This window comes from Colius striatus, chromosome 1, assembly GCF_028858725.1.
Source record: "Colius striatus isolate bColStr4 chromosome 1, bColStr4.1.hap1, whole genome shotgun sequence".
NCBI lineage: Eukaryota > Metazoa > Chordata > Aves > Coliiformes > Coliidae > Colius > Colius striatus.
In genome coordinates, this window is record NC_084759.1 from 159,067,474 (window position 1) to 159,086,148 (window position 18,675).

The 18,675-nt window shown below is 37.1% G+C and overlaps 1 protein-coding gene across 3 annotated transcripts in view; it reads right to left on the bottom strand.

Annotated features, from left to right (window-relative positions):
* Positions 1 to 18,675, bottom strand: part of VEZT (vezatin, adherens junctions transmembrane protein) — a 58,609-nt gene that overhangs the window by 18,501 nt on the left and 21,433 nt on the right. For 2 of the 3 annotated variants that reach the window (XM_062015383.1, XM_062015401.1), the window contains exons 3-6: positions 14,069 to 14,158; positions 11,564 to 11,739; positions 8,303 to 8,578; positions 3,201 to 3,350 (exon numbers count right to left, since the gene is read on the bottom strand). In XM_062015383.1, the coding sequence (XP_061871367.1) occupies positions 3,201 to 3,350; positions 8,303 to 8,578; positions 11,564 to 11,739; positions 14,069 to 14,158 (692 nt within the window). The remainder of the gene's footprint in view (positions 1 to 3,200; positions 3,351 to 8,302; positions 8,579 to 11,563; positions 11,740 to 14,068; positions 14,159 to 18,675) is intronic. The other variant, XM_062015392.1, reaches the window with a different exon arrangement.

The window sequence follows — 18,675 nt, forward strand, 5'->3', positions numbered from 1 at the left end:
ATGCTTCTCAAGGAGACAGAATGCATTTTATATTCACTGCACCTTAACGGGGTAAGACATCATTCAGTTTAAAATACTGCCAGCCAATGTCTCATTTTATATCAGTATGTATGCCTTGCCACCTGTCACATACAATCAAAGTAAGTTGTTTCAGTTTCTATATAGGTTTATTCAGTTTATATGACCCAATGCCCGGGTCCTACCTATCAATATAGTTCAATGGAAATGGAGCATCTAATTATCTTCCAATAGCTGAGAATGAGACTATTAAAATCATCCAGAAACATAAGCTACATTTCCTCCATCCAGCTTGCATATAATTAAATCTGTGAATAAACCATAGACTCCCATACTGCAGAGTCATACGGCTCGTAAGTATAAAAACATTAAGCAACCAACATGCCAACTGAGTATTGCCTGAGTTATTGCACAATGCAGTGGAGTAGAGTGCTCAGATTTGTTAACTAGCAGTGACTGGTCTGCACAACATCCTGCAAATACCTATCCCCAAATGCCAAATTTCTAGCTTAATCCTGCTATATTCTTATCTTCCAATTTAAAACAAAATACTCTTCTCCCCTCTTTTTTGTCTACTATTTTGAGCAATTTACCCTTGCTGATTTGCACAAATCAATAAGGATGGCATGAGAAAATGCTAAATTGTTTCTGCAAGTACTTAACTGTCGCCTCACATAAAATGTAAGGAATATGACTTTCCATCTCATTAAATTACTGGTCCACCAAGTTTAAAACAAGCGCCTGGTATAAGGCTGAAGTATAATTATATCGTTTTTCCATTTTTCAGGGAAACATTTTAATTAGGATAGTATTAATGTATTCTACTCACTGAAAGCAGTTGTCTAGCTAAACGGGGGCACACTAGCCACAAGCCAATACTGCTAAACTAGTTTTATTGGCATGAATAATGGTAACATATCACATTTATGCAATTCATGCTGCCATGAATAAAACTGTTAATTAAGATTTTTAATTCTCTGTACCAGGTTCGTCAGACAGATCTCCCTTTAACACATTTACTAAATCACTAATAGTGCTACTGGATTTATGTCTCTTGCAATGCTCAGAAAAAGTAAATTTCAAACAGTAATTCAGTAATTTACACTCAAATAACATAGAAGAGTTAAAGTCAAGAATATCTTCTGATTTTGCACAAACGAGGACTTATTAAAAGAACTGTAAAAGTCAGAACTAGGATCTCATTTCCAGACTTTGGATGGAAGTCCCCTTCCTTTATTAACACTCCCTTCCTTCAAGTTATCACTTCAGTCCTATATTTAATCTCTCAAGTTCCTCTTTCTCCTTACTCTAGGCCAGACTTGTGCTAACAATCTGATGATGAACAAGGGCATTAAAGTTGTCACAAGTGACAGCTGTGAATGCTTTTAACATGAAGGAATCTTTGGCCCCTCCAGCAGAAGAGTGCTATTTAACTTCATAATCTATTTGAAAGATGCTCTTTGCCATCAATACCCATGTAATATGCGTAACATTTTGAGGCATTCATGATATGCAGGGGAAAATTCAAACTAAGGCAACATGGAACTACCTTAAAGCTGTTCTTAGTTACCCTGGAGGGGTGGAGGAATCCTTTACTCACCTTCCTTACATTTTAATTCCTTACTTTCAGTTTTCAAGCACTGCAGATGTGGCTGTGCCTGCATCTTGGCTCACAGGCTACCACTGTTTTTGCCACTGTGTTCTGCATAAATATAATGCTTCTCTTTCAATTTGTCAAGACCCCATCTATATACATGCAACTTCAGCAAATTTTTGGCCATTTATTTCTGCTGGCTCTTACTATTCTGATATCTGCATAGCAATTTGGTATAATGGAACTTCTATTTTAAAACATTTTCAAAGACAGATATAAATGTCAACTTACCCAAAGTAAACAAAACTTTCTTCTCTCCCATTTGTTAATTTAAAAGCTATTCCTAAAACTAGCGGACTGTCTGACACACATCAATATTCTTTGAACCTGTAACTCCCCAACCACACCAACAATCTACACACCTTCCATAACCACTGCTGGACTGACTCTTTTCATGGTGGAGGATATTTGGGAAGGCCATGTTAGCTGATCCTACTTTCAAATCTCTCTTCCCATGTTCTTGGAAGTGATTCTTGATTCTATTACTAAGCTAAGTGTCAGTTGCTCTTATCAATGTATCTGAAACAGAGTATTTTTTTTTCTTTGTATAACAAATGCACCTTATTCCTCGAAGCCAAGAGAAGTGTTGACCCCAGAATGAGGATGCCTATCCCTGCACAAGTTATTATTTTGCAAAGAAAACCTCATTTTCTTCAAAGCAAATGCACACACTTGTCACTTTGTGTGTGTCTGTCTGAGTGTGTGTCTCTGTATGTGTGTATACATCAAGCCATTTGCCAGGCAAAATATGTTAGTAAAATATTATGTTCCAGGAAGACAGAACATGTAATTTGTCATGTTAGATTTTCAACACTCACCTTAGCATCAGCTTTGTTTCCCTGCACGTGTTTTTTCAGATCAGGAACATATATGTTTTATTTTCTGCTATAATACAGAGTTAACACATTTTTATTTCCTATGTAGTACAATAAACATCAACAAAACCCCTTGAAATGCTAATGCCATTAAAGAAAGTATATAATTCACAGAGAAATATGGATGACACTTGAGAAAATGCAATCTGAACAAAGTGTTCTGCTTTGATTCAGAGCAGTAACTCCTCACTCTTAAATGTGCCTTTTGGCTAGTTAATGTAATCAGAGTTTCACCCAAACTGTCTGAAACAGGAAATCAACTTACCTTTGAACAAAGGGATGTCAAGTGAAAGGCCATATTGTTCAGAGAAGATGGTATTTTAGTGCAAGGGAAGAGACAGTTATGAGAAATCATAAAACAGAACCCTGAAGGACTCTGAAACACATTTTAAGTACTCAGACCAAAGGCATGGGTGTCAGTAGCTGGAACAATGTTTTCAGTGCACAGAGTATTATACTGCACAGTACACAAAAAGACAAACATTTTAAGAAGGTTCCAACCAAGCAAAAGCCTAGATTTACTCTGCTATATTTTCCTTATCTTGTTTAGATACACAATTAGATACTGTACATTTCTAGACATTAAACATTGGCACAACTACAAGTAGGTAACACAGACTATCTGAATTCATGAGTTTGTACGAAAAGGATATTTTTTCAGCATGTATAGAGTAGCCAGTCTTGAAGCTCGAAAGTTGGCTCTGACAGATCGATAAACGGCTTTCCGGAGACCAATGAGATGCTGACTAGGATGCTGTCCAGTTTTATTAAATGGGCAAGCGGCACTGACCCTGTCAAGCAAACTTGAAAAGTAAAATGTGATACAACTGTACAGATGTCCTAAAGTATTTTTAAAAGATAGTACATCAGTTTTCTCATTCCATTACTTAGAAAACTTTTTCAAACTATTCAGTAACTATAAGAACAACGACAAAAGAATCGTATCAATGACACATTTAATCAAAATTTCAGATGAGCAGCCAGTATTCCTCAGTAGACAGCCTGACTCTATTCTCATCTGAGCCATGGCAAAACCCCTGAGGACATTTTTGCTCTCCAAAGTTTTAGAAAACGATATGCTAAGAGGAGATAGACCATAACATTGTCTGATGCAAAACTATCACAAGCTTTTTGTAAGCTTTTAACACACACATATTTAACATATACCTCTATATATGCAAATTTGTTATTTTAACAATTATTGTAGAAAAAAATGTGCTGCTACATACTGTTTCTCATGCAAAATACTATATTCTTTCAACTTTTTCCATGCAGAATCTTCTCTAGTGAGTGGTGACATAGATTTTGTCGTCATGCAATGAATCACAGCTGTGTTTGTGCAAGTCTGACCAGTAAATACATTAAGTGTATGCAACTCTACAGGCATATTTGAAAACATGTATTGGTTTCCACATATTCAGGTGAATATACCATTTAAAAGAAACTGTTCCATTTGCCTATTAGAATGTACTGCAGAATGACTTCAGAACTGTAAGAAATTGCCTCAACTGGAAATAAATTGAATTGTGAATTGTGTGAATGCTAAAAATGTCTCTAAGATTGAGCTGTAGAAAAGGAAAAAAAGATCAATAACTAGTTACATCTATTCATATACAGCCTGATGCCAAATCTATGACTGAGGCACTGAAAATAGTTTAGGTGAACTCTACTTGTTGAGACTGTTTTAACTAGAAGCAATTTAGGAAAGGATGTAGTGATAACAACAGGATGATGAATTGTGATGAACTGTTTGGAGACTGAAAGACTGCTTCTGCTCTCACCTTTCCCAGGGCATGGGGAGGAAATGATTTCATGTTCATAGTCACTTAAAAGGGAAAAGCATGGAGGATACCTGGCAAAAATGAGTTGGGTTGATGCATTGGTAACTATTTCTGTAGCCTATTTGACTTAAGAGCTGACTAAGCCAGCAGAGCTGACCCTGCTGTAAAAGATGTCAGTTCTACTGTATGTCCTTAGCTGGACCATGCACATTGACCGAGAAGGGAAATGGCTCATTGCCTTCCCTGTCAAATATGAAAAGCCCACCCAGTGAGCGTGGCTGGACCTGTATCAGTGTGTTAAACACGATTAACAAGGATATTCATGCCAAATACTGCAGTACATTGAATACGCTAGCTGAAGTACTATATTAAATGATGTGAGTGATATTATAGTGGTCTATATAACAGCTCATAAAATACTTTAAAATCTGAATGAAATACAAAGATATTGTGTTAATTTCAATTTATAAATGTAAATTTCAAATGCTAGTCTTGCCACATGTTTCGCTATGGAACACAGCATGCCATGTAGTACATGCCAATCTTTAACATCTCCCTAGCTTTTGAAGGTAACAACCAGAAAGGCTTATGGATAAACTCTCACATCAGTTTGCAGACTGAAGCCCTGGGTGAATTGTCAGAAGCAAGCTCAAAGGAAAGAAGCAAAGTTCTTCTATCATAAAAAAGAAAAGGAGATACACCTTCTGTTATAGTGACATTCGCATTTCTAGCTCCTATACAGAACAGACAGCACAACTCATGCACAGCATGTACTGCCAGTATTCAGCAAAACAATTTACTTCCCTTCTCAAAAGGCTTGTTTCAGACTTTTTTTATAAAATAATTGTTCCTTATTCCAGTAATCTTAAATTAGCATAATTTGCTATAAATGTCTATGTGCCAGACTAAATGTCTAACCTAATGTTCCATTTATCTTCTATATATTTTATCGGACTTAAAAAATGTTATCAGCTTTGGGTATCATCCACAAATAGCAAGGAGAAAAAAAGGTTAAGAGTGAATTTCCTCATTCCTAGCACTCCAAACTCATTTTAATTGTAAATAACAGTGACTTATTTCTCCATTTATCTAACAAGCCAAATTTTAAATAGGCTCTCAACTTTTAACAAAGTTATATAGATATATTAAAAAAACTATTACTGCGCTCCAACATGAAGACGGTACTGTAAAGACATTATATACACCATTATGTGCTCATAGAGTTTGACTGTAGTTTAAAATATAGTCAAAAGGGAGCATTCTGGAGAAAAATTCATTATTTCAGCGACAGACAAAGAAATAGCTACTTGCTACTTATTGCTGCAGCCTTTCATTATTTCTATAATTTTCATTTTATAATGTGCAAGACAATGGACAAACTTTCATTACTCAAAAGAAATGTGAGGCTGTAATTGGTGATTAGGCTTCATTTGTCTAATTTGAACATGAAGCAATAAGACAGAAATACTGCCATTCTGCCCGAGCAGAGCACTGCACTACCTTGGCTCCACAATTTCTGTAATCCAGACTATCTTGCTGTGAGGTCTCAGCCATCTCTGCATCGCAGAGCTTGTACCACACAGCCATACCTGAAATGCCAACAGCAGCATTAAACACTTCTGAAGGCTATTCTGAAATGAGAATATCCAGTTGACATTGAGAGCAGCTAATGTAAGAGAGTCCTTACAGGGTTCTTAGTTCCTTTTGTAAATGGCTGCTCTGGATTTTTTTGAGTGAGAGGAGAATGAAGGCAAAATAATGTTTGAATTAGTTAAGCATACAGCAGTCACTATCACACAGTAGTATACCAGTGGAAAGTTGACCAAAAGCTCATTAAGAGTAATTGAACATTTACAGAGACAGTCAAATATCAATTAACAAGGGGCAAATAGGGTAGAATAATGCAAAGCCACAGATATTTCAAAGCATATGCAAATTAGCCTACAAGAACATCACAATGGATGGTGCAATGGGGAGAAAAAACAGCGGTGGAAAGCAAGGCTCAAGCTGCAGATCTGCGCTTGCCATATCAGAGTTTAGCCAAGTACAGCTAGGCAAAACCTCAACTCAGTACTATTAAAATGTCAGCTTCAGTATCTTTACATTCACAATACGGTTAATGCAGTCCAAACTATGCCGAGCTAGCAGTATATTATATCAGCAGCATACAAATCATCAAGCTGAGTGCTGTGCTACCGGGTTGAAATCTCATTTCTTCAAGAGTGCCAAGTGGCTAACTTTTCAGATGCAACCTTTTCTATTGCTATATGACTCTTTCTGAACAAGCATTAAGACTATGACAAGGTTACTACAAGAGAACTTTCTTCTGCTAAGGTTTATTTTAGCAAAATTCTGTCAGGGTTAGCTCATTTTTTTGGATCATACATGAAGCACTGTCTCAAGAAAAGAATTTCACGGTGCCCTGTTCAGTAGCATCTCTTGGATATGTGTATGCTGGAAAGGACACTCAGGAGTTACAACTTCCCGCAGGCTGACCAAATCAAAACCTGTACAGCATTGACTTTTTCATACTGGACAACTGTTCCAGTGAGGATGCTGGCACAGTCAGACTTCTCCCACTCCATCTATACTCTAAAGTCTTTTGAAGAGCTTGCCAAAGTTTTAAGTAAAGAGGCTATTTGATCAAGCATCAGCTTAAAGATCAGTCTGTTTTTTGTTAATCTGTTATCTAAGATATGTAGCAAAAGAACAAGGCACCAGCAGTTTAGACATTGACCACAAGTTCATTTGCTTAAACTTAGGCAAAAATCCAAATGTTTTTCTCATCTGTAATTTGGACAAGCCCTAACAATAATTTCTTTTAAGAATCCATTTGCAAAGATAAGACTGCTTATTGCTCAACTATATGCTTCTTCAGCAAAAAACAAACCAAAACAAAACACATGGCTAGGCAGACTGAAGACATGCTTATGCATTCCAAGGGGAGAATGAAACATTTCTTCAATAAAGCATAGTGAAGGTATCTCAAGCAAGAAAATGAATTCAAAATGTTAAGTCTACAGTTTTAAACTTGCATGTAAAAACATGTGCCTGAGCACAGTATAGATAGGCTGGCAAGAACAAACGATTTCTTGCTGTACCCAAGCAAATCTTTTACTGTTTTTTAGAAACAAGTCAACTGGATTTCAGGCATTTCCCAACTCCTTTAACCTTAAGCCTAACTGGCACAGGTAAGTATCTAACCACAGTTTGTTACAAAGCAAAAGCATAGATGACAATAAGTGTGCATAGAAGCAGGCCTGTTGGCTTTAGGATCATTGCATACACAGAACATGTTCTTATGTCCTTTCACAAGGCAAACAGCAAAAATTACCAAATAGCTACAAGAACTAAATAACCAGGAACATTTTCACACTCCTTAAGTGCATGAGAGACAAATTCAACAGTAAACAATTCAAGAATCTCAACTTCTCAATAATTGTGTATAATTAAAAAAAGGGTAATGTAAACTTTATTTGAAGTGGGAGGTAACCTTTGATGGTATTTGCTGATTGCTGTGTTATTATTTCTGGCTATTATTTGTTAAATAAAAATACAATGGTTTTCTATCATTTTGGTTTTTAAAACACAATTTATTACCTGCAAGTCAGTTTATTTTATAGATTTTGTAATATAAAACATAAAAAAATCCTCAAACAACCAACTCTCTAAATGACTCCTGGTTCAAAATCCATTTCTTCATGTATTTCATTGCCAGCAGAGTAGAGATTTCAAAGACATACAAGTTTTGTGAGACTTAACTCTCCTTTAGGATGCAGTGCTTCAACACTGAGTTGTTAGAATTCATACTTTTAGAATGAATGGCAATTATACTATTTTATGAAAATGAAAAGCTTTAAGTACTATGTTTTCAATAATTCTACTTGCTATGGGAGACAGTGTAACAAGACAATTTTAGAAGACATTTGGCTTAAATGGAACTGCATATTAAATAAAGTGAAATATAGACTCACAGGGTAAATCCTCTGGAAATTACTTCGGTCTCTTGAATGAGTCGTAGAGCTTTCCTCACGAGATTAGTAAAAGCTCGGCTATTTGCCACCGTTTCTTCCAGCTGGATACAGTATTTTCGCAGGGACATTTGCAGCTTGGCTGTCCTCCATGTGCCCCACACTCGAAAGACTGCATAGACAAGCAGAACTAGTCCCCACAGCAGCCACGAGGATTCCTTCCACCACGAAGGAAACATAAGCAGTGCACTTACAAAGGCAAGAAACAGCGAGACATCCCTGTAAACAGAGAAAGTACCATCAACCACAGATTCCTGAGGTCAAACAAGTGGGAAAATCATAAAGCTTTTGGTTACATTAGAGATTATGACATCTTACTATGAGGCTTTTATGTAGGCCCTGATGGGAGCTGTAAACACTGAAAACTGCTCCTAGTGGCAGATTTAGACCCATACATATGTGATACTACTTGGTCAGTATACTCCAAGGAAATATTTCTCTGTCTTTTTTTATGGCACAAGTAGAAGAATAACATACCACTTTGAAAGGTCAGTTTCTCTTACACATATGACTTAAAAAAAAAAACCAACAAACCAATCCTGACTACTCAGCATTATAAGCCAGGGTGGGTAGGAACTGGAATATCTGTACTTCCAGGTTCAAGAGTACAGTAGGGAAGAGAATGTTTCTTTTGGTAACAAAATGCTCAAGCAATGCCAGCTTTATTTTTTCCAGATTCTGACTCATTTAACTTGGACACCAAAACATCACTAGTTTTTACATGTTTTTACAATGATGGCTTGAATAATCATTTCAATAATTTGGCAGCTTTTGAATATCCTTGAAGAACAGTGTTACCAGTATCTCAGTTCAGTTATTTCTCAAGAACACTGAAAAAAAACTTCATAAAGCTGTTACTTTCATCTAGAAAAACTCAATAAACTTTCTTCACCCCTTAAAGCTGCATATCCTGTATTTAGGTTTGGAATTATTCACAGGAATATTTTCCCATTTCTAAAATCAAACATGATCTCTGGGTTTGTATTTTCTGGACAGTTCAGTAGCTTTACAAGTGTTAACTCCTCAGGGCTACTGATAGGTTTCAGTTAAGGTCCAGGGCTAAAATATTTCAGATATATAATTAACTTTTAAAAGGACAGATACACAGTCTGTAACTTCCTTGGCACATTAAAAAAAGAGAAAAAAATCACACACACAAAAATGAATCACAGAAATGAAATACTGGAAGAGATTTAAGAGTTCACTGTCCATTTTCAGTTTCCGGTTAATCCAGATCATCACAGACAAATTGAAGAAGAAAATGGAGACTCCAATACTCAGCCAGATATTCTGTATCATTAGAATTTAAAAGATTTCCCCAAGTCCAGTCTGAATAATTGGAAAATTAATCACATTATTTTTCCTCATATCCTTCCCTTTTCTGAACAGAATACTGACCATCACCTTCTAACTAACTACACATTGTAACACTGTTCCATCCCGCCTAAACTATCTCCACTTTTGCCAAACGACCCCAATACAACCTAATGATTCCAAAAGATGACATTTTCTAATCTTATTATATTTCTGATATTGCTCTGGACTGTCTCGAAATTACCTGCGTCTCTCCAAGTGTGGCATCCAAAACCAGATGTGCTAACATGAGGTTTAGGGAAACTGGCCAAAAAGTAAATCTCTGTGTCTTCTATATAGCAAGGGTACCAGGATGAGATTTGCCTTTAAAAAAATAATTTGCTGACACATTTAATTTATGCTCTGCAACAATGTGCAAATTCTTCTCTGAAGCATTACTGTCTACCCAATTATTCACCACTTTATGTTTGTTAGTTTGATTTGTCTTTCCCAAGTGTAGAATCAGATTTTTGTCTTTATTAACTTTTCTATTCATTTCAAGATATTTTGCCAAGTTACTTTCAAACTCTATTCTGCCAAAACACTTACAAACTTGGTGTCATCCATAAGCTGAGCAATATTCACAAATTTTTTATGTTCTGAAATAAACAACAAATAGTGCTAGGACCAGGATAAAACACTGGGAATATCTGATTCAAAAGTTCTCGTTTGACAGAGAGTATCAGTAATGGCATATTACAGCTTAAACAACTGGGATTTTTAACCTGTTGTGGCTTTATAAGAATTTTATCTATTTTCTTAACATATGTATGATAACAAAGCACTGGGTTATGTTATGAGATATTTTTATCTACTGATTCCTGTTCATTTCTGAGTAAGTTACTGTCAGAACAACCACAGTTCTTGTTCTTTTCCAAATACAGGTGATAGCCAGACATTGATGGAACTACCTCCTTCAGCAGTACTCTAGGGTGAATTTCACCTGCCTCTGCTGACTTGAATGTATTTTATTTAAGTATTATTTAATTTGCTCTTCTGATATTCTACATGTAAAAATTAACTGTATGAACACCTCCTGCCCAACATATTTTATGAGGATCACAGCAAAATACTGTTCAATTCAGTTTTCACAATCAGGACTCATTTATCAAAATCACCAGTACATAGATTTGGAAATTCCTGAATTAATCAACAGTGTTAGTTCTTCCATATCGCACATATTAGGCTTTCAAAGCATCCATTCATGTTCATGTAGCTATCTCAGATTGAAACTCATTCTTTAAAATAAAATACCTGAGGTAAAAAATATGCTTATACAAAAATTTTAGCACTAATCACAGAATGGTAGGGTTGGAAGGGACCTTTAGAGATGATCTAGTCCAACCCCCCTGCAGAAGCAGGTCCACCTAGATCAAGTCGCATAGGAACATGCCCAGGCGGGTCTTGAAGACCTCCAAGGAAGGAGACTCCACAACCTCTCTGGGCAGCCTGTGCCAGGGCTCCCTCATCTGAACAGTGAAATAGTTTTTTCTTATATTTAAATGGAACTTTTGTGTTTTGGTTTCATCCCATTACCCCTTGTCCTGTTGCTAGCTACCATAGAAAAAAGGAATGTCCCAACCTCCTGACACCCACCCTTTAGATATTTGTAAGTATTAATGAGATTCCCTCCCAATCTTCTCTTCTCCAGACTAAACAGCCCCAGTTCCCGCAGCCTTTCCTTGTATGAAAGATGTTCCATTCCCCTGATCATCTTGGTGGCCCTGCACTGGAGTCTCTCCAGAAGTTCTGGATCAAAGATTTAAGGACTGCATTTTATATAAATAACACACAATATATTTTTTTCTTGTTTCTCAGTGAATAGAGTGGTAGAAATTCTCTATACAATACCAAATATTAGGAGTTGCTAGGGAGCGTAGCGTTGGAAGCTGTCTGTTTTCCTGTTGCTTACACTGCCCTGCAGACAGGATACTGGGGTCAAGGAACTCAATCAGTTCCACATCCTCCTGCAGCAGAACTTCCTGTTGCAGGATGGTACGGAGCGTGTCAAACCGAAATCCAACATCCTTACCACAAACGAGCAGGAGAAAAAACAGGCATTAGTAAAGAATATGCAAATTCTTACAGTTACCAGAAAAAGGAAAACACCCAAACACTCTACTGACAACAATCTCTGCCCAAAGAATACAGGAACATTTCATATACATCATAAGTAACTACTTCATTTTTATTAGAGTTGCTTATCTTTAAAAACTCACACACTGCCTAACAGTTCAGACTTGCAGGATGCATTGCACTGACTTTGTGATCTGACATAGACGGTAACAATACCTGGAAACATGCCACAGATGATGCCAATGTATTTGCGTAAGAATCAGAGAGGTACAGTGTCTATTAAAAGATTATTAATAAACAGCAAACACTATATTTTTTAATGTAATAACATAATTTACATCCTTAAAACCCAAAAATTTGGAAGAGAGCTATCACAAATGAGTCAACAAAAAGTGACTTGTGGACACTTAGTGTCAGTTAGTAACAGCCTCAATGCACTGGACACAAGCCTCAAGTCAAGGCAGGGAAGTATTCTCCTGCGGAACTCTGTACCTTTCCAAAGGAACTTGATCCAAACGTGAACCAATATGGCACTCTGAAGACCTCACACATTGCTAAAGTCCATGCAAACTTCAGGGAATTACTTACTTGTGGATTTGTTTCCATGATAAGCATTTGCTAATTTTTCCCTACAACTATATCTCTTCAAGACAAATATACAGTTCTTGAAGACAAACACATCCATCAGAGCAGCATCGTGAAATTTCAATTTGTGTAGTGCACCAAACATGGTAAGAATATCACAACAAAACCCAACAAACACTGAACACATGCATCTACATAACAGGAGGGAAAAGAAAATATTTCTGAAAACCTTCTAACAGAAGCTGTTAACAGAAGTATGACATTTTACAGTATAAATTCTGTTTAGTTTTGTTATTGACAGAATGAGAGTCTTTATGAAACCATAAGACAGATACTTAAAAATTTAATTTCATACATCAATGTCACTTGATATAACTATATAACTTGCATTCTACTTTTAATGGAAAACATTTATTTCAGGACCGTGTGCAAGAGGAAATTGCCCTCCTTTGACGCATCCTGTGTGATTTCAGTACCCTACTGTAGCATGAGGCAAAAGAAAGGTGTTTTCCATATTCTTTGGTTGTCTCTATCTCAAGAAAATAAGGCTAAAAAAAGCTGTTAGATTCACAGGGGAAGAGGGAGGAAGAAAAAAGACAACCAAAAATCACTAGTGAGAGGTTTCAGAGGAAATTTTGTCCTCTTGAGATAAGGGAAAAAAGATAGCAATTGGACTCAGCTGAATGCTCTGAGAAATAGAACCCCCTAACTTCTCATACTGCTCAACATCTTTTTTGTTTTTTTTAAGCTACATCCCTACGTCATAGCAGAAAAAAGGAAATAAAAATTCTAACTTTTAGATTCTAGAACAGTCTGACTAAAGTGCCATTTGCAAGCCAGATTGGGAACTTGAAGCAGCTGGGTGCAAGTTAAAGCAGATATCAGACAAGCCCAAGCTAGAGACTGAACTGGTAGCAGGTGGCACTGCAAAGAATAAGTATAAAGGCAGAATAAAACTGGTTTTAACTGTTCCTGCAGGCTCCACAGTAGGAGAATACAAATTCTGGTGAGGCAGATAGACACCTAACCTGCTTCTGAATTGCTGAGATGAGAGTATTTAGGCAGTACCAAGAACTGTTTTTGCTTCTCCCTATGCTAAGGTTCTGTGAAACAGCCAGACTGCTACACAGGTGTCATTGTAACAGAAGTGCCTTAGTACTGTGGACAACAGTGCAGAAAAAAAAATAGGCCAGAATGGGTCCAGGAGTTGTACAGCTGCACCGCAGTGGTGCTATGCCTGAGCTAACAAGCTTAAACAGAGGGTGAAGCAATATGCAGATGAAGCTCTAGAGCCTTCTGTCTTCAGGTGTCTCTGCAAGGCACCAGGCTGCAACATATGGACTTTCTCAGCCAGTGTCTCCACACTGCCTACCATCAAAGCGGGTAGACACACTGTAGGTTAACTCCTTTCAGCTTCCAAGAATTTCTTAAATTCTTCACACATTTTATTTTAATTTCTCTTCCACATTTTTAACATCTTCAATCTGGGTACTGACACTGCTGCTGTTCTTGTGTGCTCCGTTTGCTTGGCACAGTAACTCTGAAAGCCAGTAACAATATTAGCTGAAGAATCAGGAAAATTCTTAGAGCCAAAACCAACAATACAGACCAAAGATGGTGCTGAGAGGATGAGGTACCAAGGAGTGGAAGACTTGTGGATTAGGAAAGGAAATGGAAAAAAAAGTGGTCACTTACCAGTCGGTGAAGTATGTCATCATTTTTCTTATGTTGTGGAAAAGGAAACCAACTTCTAAAGAACTCAACTAGTTTTGACAGGATACCTTGCTGAAGGGAACAGAAATTACTCCAATTAAAAAAAAAGCCAAAGCAAAAAAAAAAAAAAAAACCCCAAAAATAACAATTCATTTATTGCTGCATTTGCTTTCCTTGTTAACTCAGACCCAAGCAACTTGTAAGGAAGTTTTGCTTACTGTGTCTGGCCTAACTTCAGAGTACACTAAGGCAACATCTGCTTCCCGTCAATTTGCCTGTACACAAGAGTATTAAAATAAAGCCTTTAGTAACTCCACCTATTCACAGAGCCTAACGGATTGTTATGTTATACTATTAAAAATAACTACATCAATGCAGCTATTGCATTGATATGAAAGACTTTCTCTCTCCTTGAAGATACTAAAAGCAGTGAAGTTAAATGGCTGACAGGGACTGAAGTAAAAGACCAAGAGAGGAACACCTTCTACTTGGCAGACCACTGCACCTTGAGGGAAGCTCAAGCAGAGAAGAGTAACTGTAAGAAGAGGAACTGTCCCAGAAACTCTCTGTCCCAATCGATGCATGATGTCAAGTACTTTGTTGTCCCATGCAACCCAAATACACACTTTCATCCGAGCTGTAAACAGAACTTTGAAAGCCACTAAGTAGAGCGACTTCCTCTACATTTTACTCCCTATCTTCCTCAAATACGATGCATAAAAGCTTTTAATTAAATAGATGCATTATTTTGCTTCACTCTGCAGCCATTCAAGGAAAAGGGAAAAAAAAGGATTTTTTGATACATGTTGCATATCTCCTTTCCTCAGCCTGGGCTGACAGGAAGTATTTTTCAAAATATTTACTTACATATATTTCATGAATTCCGAGGCCGTACCTCTTAATCTTCAGAATGCTGACATGTAATACAATCAAATGAAGTGTATGCCAAAAAATTAACTGTGGAGCACTTACAATCTGTGGCATACTGTTTCAAATTTTAAAAAATAATCAGATTATAAGAGCTTAATGTACAAAGACTGTCTCCATTAAAACAGCTTCTTCCATTTAACCTTCTTGTTTTGGGTTGGTTTTTTTCCTGTTTTTTCCCTGCCTCTTGATTGTTTGTTTGTTTGTTTTTCCCCCCAGCTATAAGGTGTGAAATGGAAGAGTAAAACCAAGCAAGAGGAACTTGGTGCTTTATGGTTAGGCCTGTCATCAGCCTGACAGCCCTCTGAAAGGCAGTGATACAAATTTATTGCAGCAAGCCAGGGCACAGTGGCTTTGAGTAAAATCAGAAATTGTCACCCTAAAGCCCTTGTGCCTCAACAGTTTTTGAAAAAGACTACTCTGGCATCCATTTAGGTAACCTAACTGAAGTTATTCTTTACATATGTCTCATCTTTCTGTGTACGGTTAGAAATGCAGACTCATGCCAAAAGAAAGTGTTTTTAGGTCAGTGGAGAGACAAACCAATAACAGAGGTTTTGTAATGTTAGCTTTTCCTGATACACAGACATCGTGGCTTATTAGGAGGAGCTATCCCAGTAATCCACACTTCTTAATACTATGGAGCAAATCCAAGTGATTGTATTTTGGTGTTGCTCAAGGGCACTGACGTAAATTGGAAGAAGGGTGTCACAAACTGAAGCACTAGATTATCCTCCAGATTTCTTGTAAAATGGTGCAAAATAAAACAAAATTTCTGATTATTATTTGTAGAAAACTGAGACTAAATAAAGGTCTTTGCTCTGTATTTGAGTTGCAGATATATTTTATTCAGAAGCACTTTTCCTTCTGCTTTGAAAGAAGAGTATGGAAAGAGTTGTCCATTTACTATTTATGTCTCTTGGACCCTACCATTTTCAACCGCTTAGCCTTCATAAGTCTTTGGGCTTTTATCACGGACTCTTAAACCCACACCAAGGATAATTTTAAACTGCTACCAGCTGACTAAGCTAGACTGTGGAATTACTGAAAGAAAAAAACAATACTAGTGTGGTACGTAAGCAATCTTTTGGTTTATTTTCTGTGCTTTAGTTGAAAAATAAAAATCTGAGCTTACATAAACATTCAACAGGCATGTCAGTGCTTGAAAACATAAAACAAGACAACCCACTGTCTTGGGCTGTGACCAAGTACAGTACAGTAACATATTAAATTATTGAGATCCTTGGAACAGGATCTCACAGTTTGCATTCCCATTGGGAGTGTTACTGACAAGTAAAACAACTTTCATCAACACACAAGTCAGGTCATGTCACCAATGCTTCTGGAGTATTCTTACAACTTCAGAACACCACGCAGTCAAACTCTCTGTAAATTGTGTAACAAAGATGTATAACTCCTAACATTAAAAAAAAAAGCAGCATAGAACATGCACATTTTAGATACATTTGCATCTAACACAAAATTCTAAGGAATATTTCTGTTTTGTACAGGATGAACCTGAGACGGCAAACTAGCACATATCTAAAATACATTCACATTGGCATCTTTCAATTCTGTGCACTTGAAAGGGTACATACTAAATACCTTCCAGCTGCCCAAAGCTAGCATTAAGTGGGTAGGAACCCTAGACAGAGGCAAAGGACTGGTCCCTCTGTCTTTCCACATCAGGTCACCTGCACAGCTACTGAGGGCTAGCCCCAACATAGTCCTCAGTAGCTGCCTCCAGCATCACCCCTGTTATAGTGGTGAAATATTATCACATCTAAGATGGGATAAGGTGTAACAGTATAATCAATTTAGGCATTCAGGTGTGTAAAGCAGTCTAGGAAAATCACTGAGAAAGGAAAAATGTAAACAGGAACAAAGTTCCTTAAAGATCAAGCAGAATTACCCAAATAGGATTTAATTCCGGAAAACAGGTCTAGGAGCTCTTGCAAACAGTGCTTTTGACTATTAAGTAACCACGGCACCAGAAATTTAGCTGTAACTTTCTCCAGAGATTGGTACAGGCAGGAATGCTGTACTTATAATTGCTTTGCTAAATCACACCTCTATACTCCCTCAGTTGGGAGTTTGGCATTTCATCAGCCTCTCAGAACACAACACTGAAGCACCTTTACAGCTTTTCAGCTCAATGTTCATAAAGACCATGTTCCAATTAAAAAAAAACTACTGAAACCACACACAGAGAGAACTATTTAATATGTGCTTCAAATTCAACTGATGCCTCTTCCTGTCATTAAGTATGAACTTTTTTTTCCAGATTTGTTTTTTCAGTCCCTGAAGATTCCAAACTAGATCTTTGCTGTGTCAAAAATCTTGCTACATGTCACAGTTTTATCTGCATGGGGTTTGTACTTGACTGAATACAAGAGCAGTAAACAAACACAACCCAAAAATAAAGCAGTACTGTGGGTTTTCTGTTTTAAGTCAGTGTTTAAGACTTTTGTAAACTTGCTTTTCTGAACTGAAAGGAAATGATACACACATACTAGGTATCCCATCATCTGTTCCCTGTGATTATATTTTGCATTACACTAAGTCTCAACTAAGATATTTTTATATTAGGACTGTGGGTAGGTACCTATTCAGAACTCAGAAATCACGTTTCCCACATATTTTATTATTTCAGTAGACTAGGTCAGCAAAGGCTGAGAGAAGTGATAACAGTCTCATGTAAAAATGAGGAAATGATTGGATAGGAGTGTAATGACTTGCTTGTATGTCATACAAAAGTTGCAACAAAGCCTCAGATCCTCCTCAATCTAGGCTACTTCTTCAAATGTGTGGCCAGCTACCTCTCTCTCATTCTTTCCTTTTGAGACACCCTACCAAACTGTGACACAGAAGTTGAACAGCAAAACAGACCTTCTGATATCAGATTGTAAATCAAAATTTTTAACATTCCCAAACTGGTACTGGAGCAGCAGCAGGAAGAAACTATGACATTTTATCACTAGAAATTGCACACAGGTTTCTTCCTTATTTTAAGTACATATCCTTGTCTAGACAGAGATGACACAATGCGAATGTCATCCTAGTACTTGCAAGAGATGGACAGCCCATTTTCACACACCCACTCCCTTCAAGTTGTAAGGCAAACTATGACAAATTACTTCTACGTTTAACACAATACTGGAAGATTTGCTCCCAGTACAACAAAAGTAATGGTAAAATGCTTGAGGGGAAGGGAGGGGAAAAAACAGAATACTTGAGGCCTTTAAAACCAAGTTTATGTTAATACTTTTGAGGTTCTTAACCCCAAAGCACTTTTGTATGTGGAAATGATATACATGAACACAGCATCATACTGTTTTACTCACTTCCACAAAAGTAATTATGCAAAATAAAGTCATACAGTTAACAAGGGATAGTCTATGCATTACTTCATAGCAATGAGCACATAGTCAGCCAATGAAACAATGTCATTTTAATTTCCAATTAACATTAGTTTAATTAAAGTCTTTTTGCACCAAACCAGAAAAGGTAACTTTAATATAAACAATCTTACATTAGAGAAACCAGCCAAGGAAGCACAGTGGCACTACAAGAACCACTTCTCCCCTCAGTTAATCTGTTTCATGGGCTCACAAGTCCTCAGCACATGAGACTAGAGTTCTGTTTGAAGCCTCTTCATCATT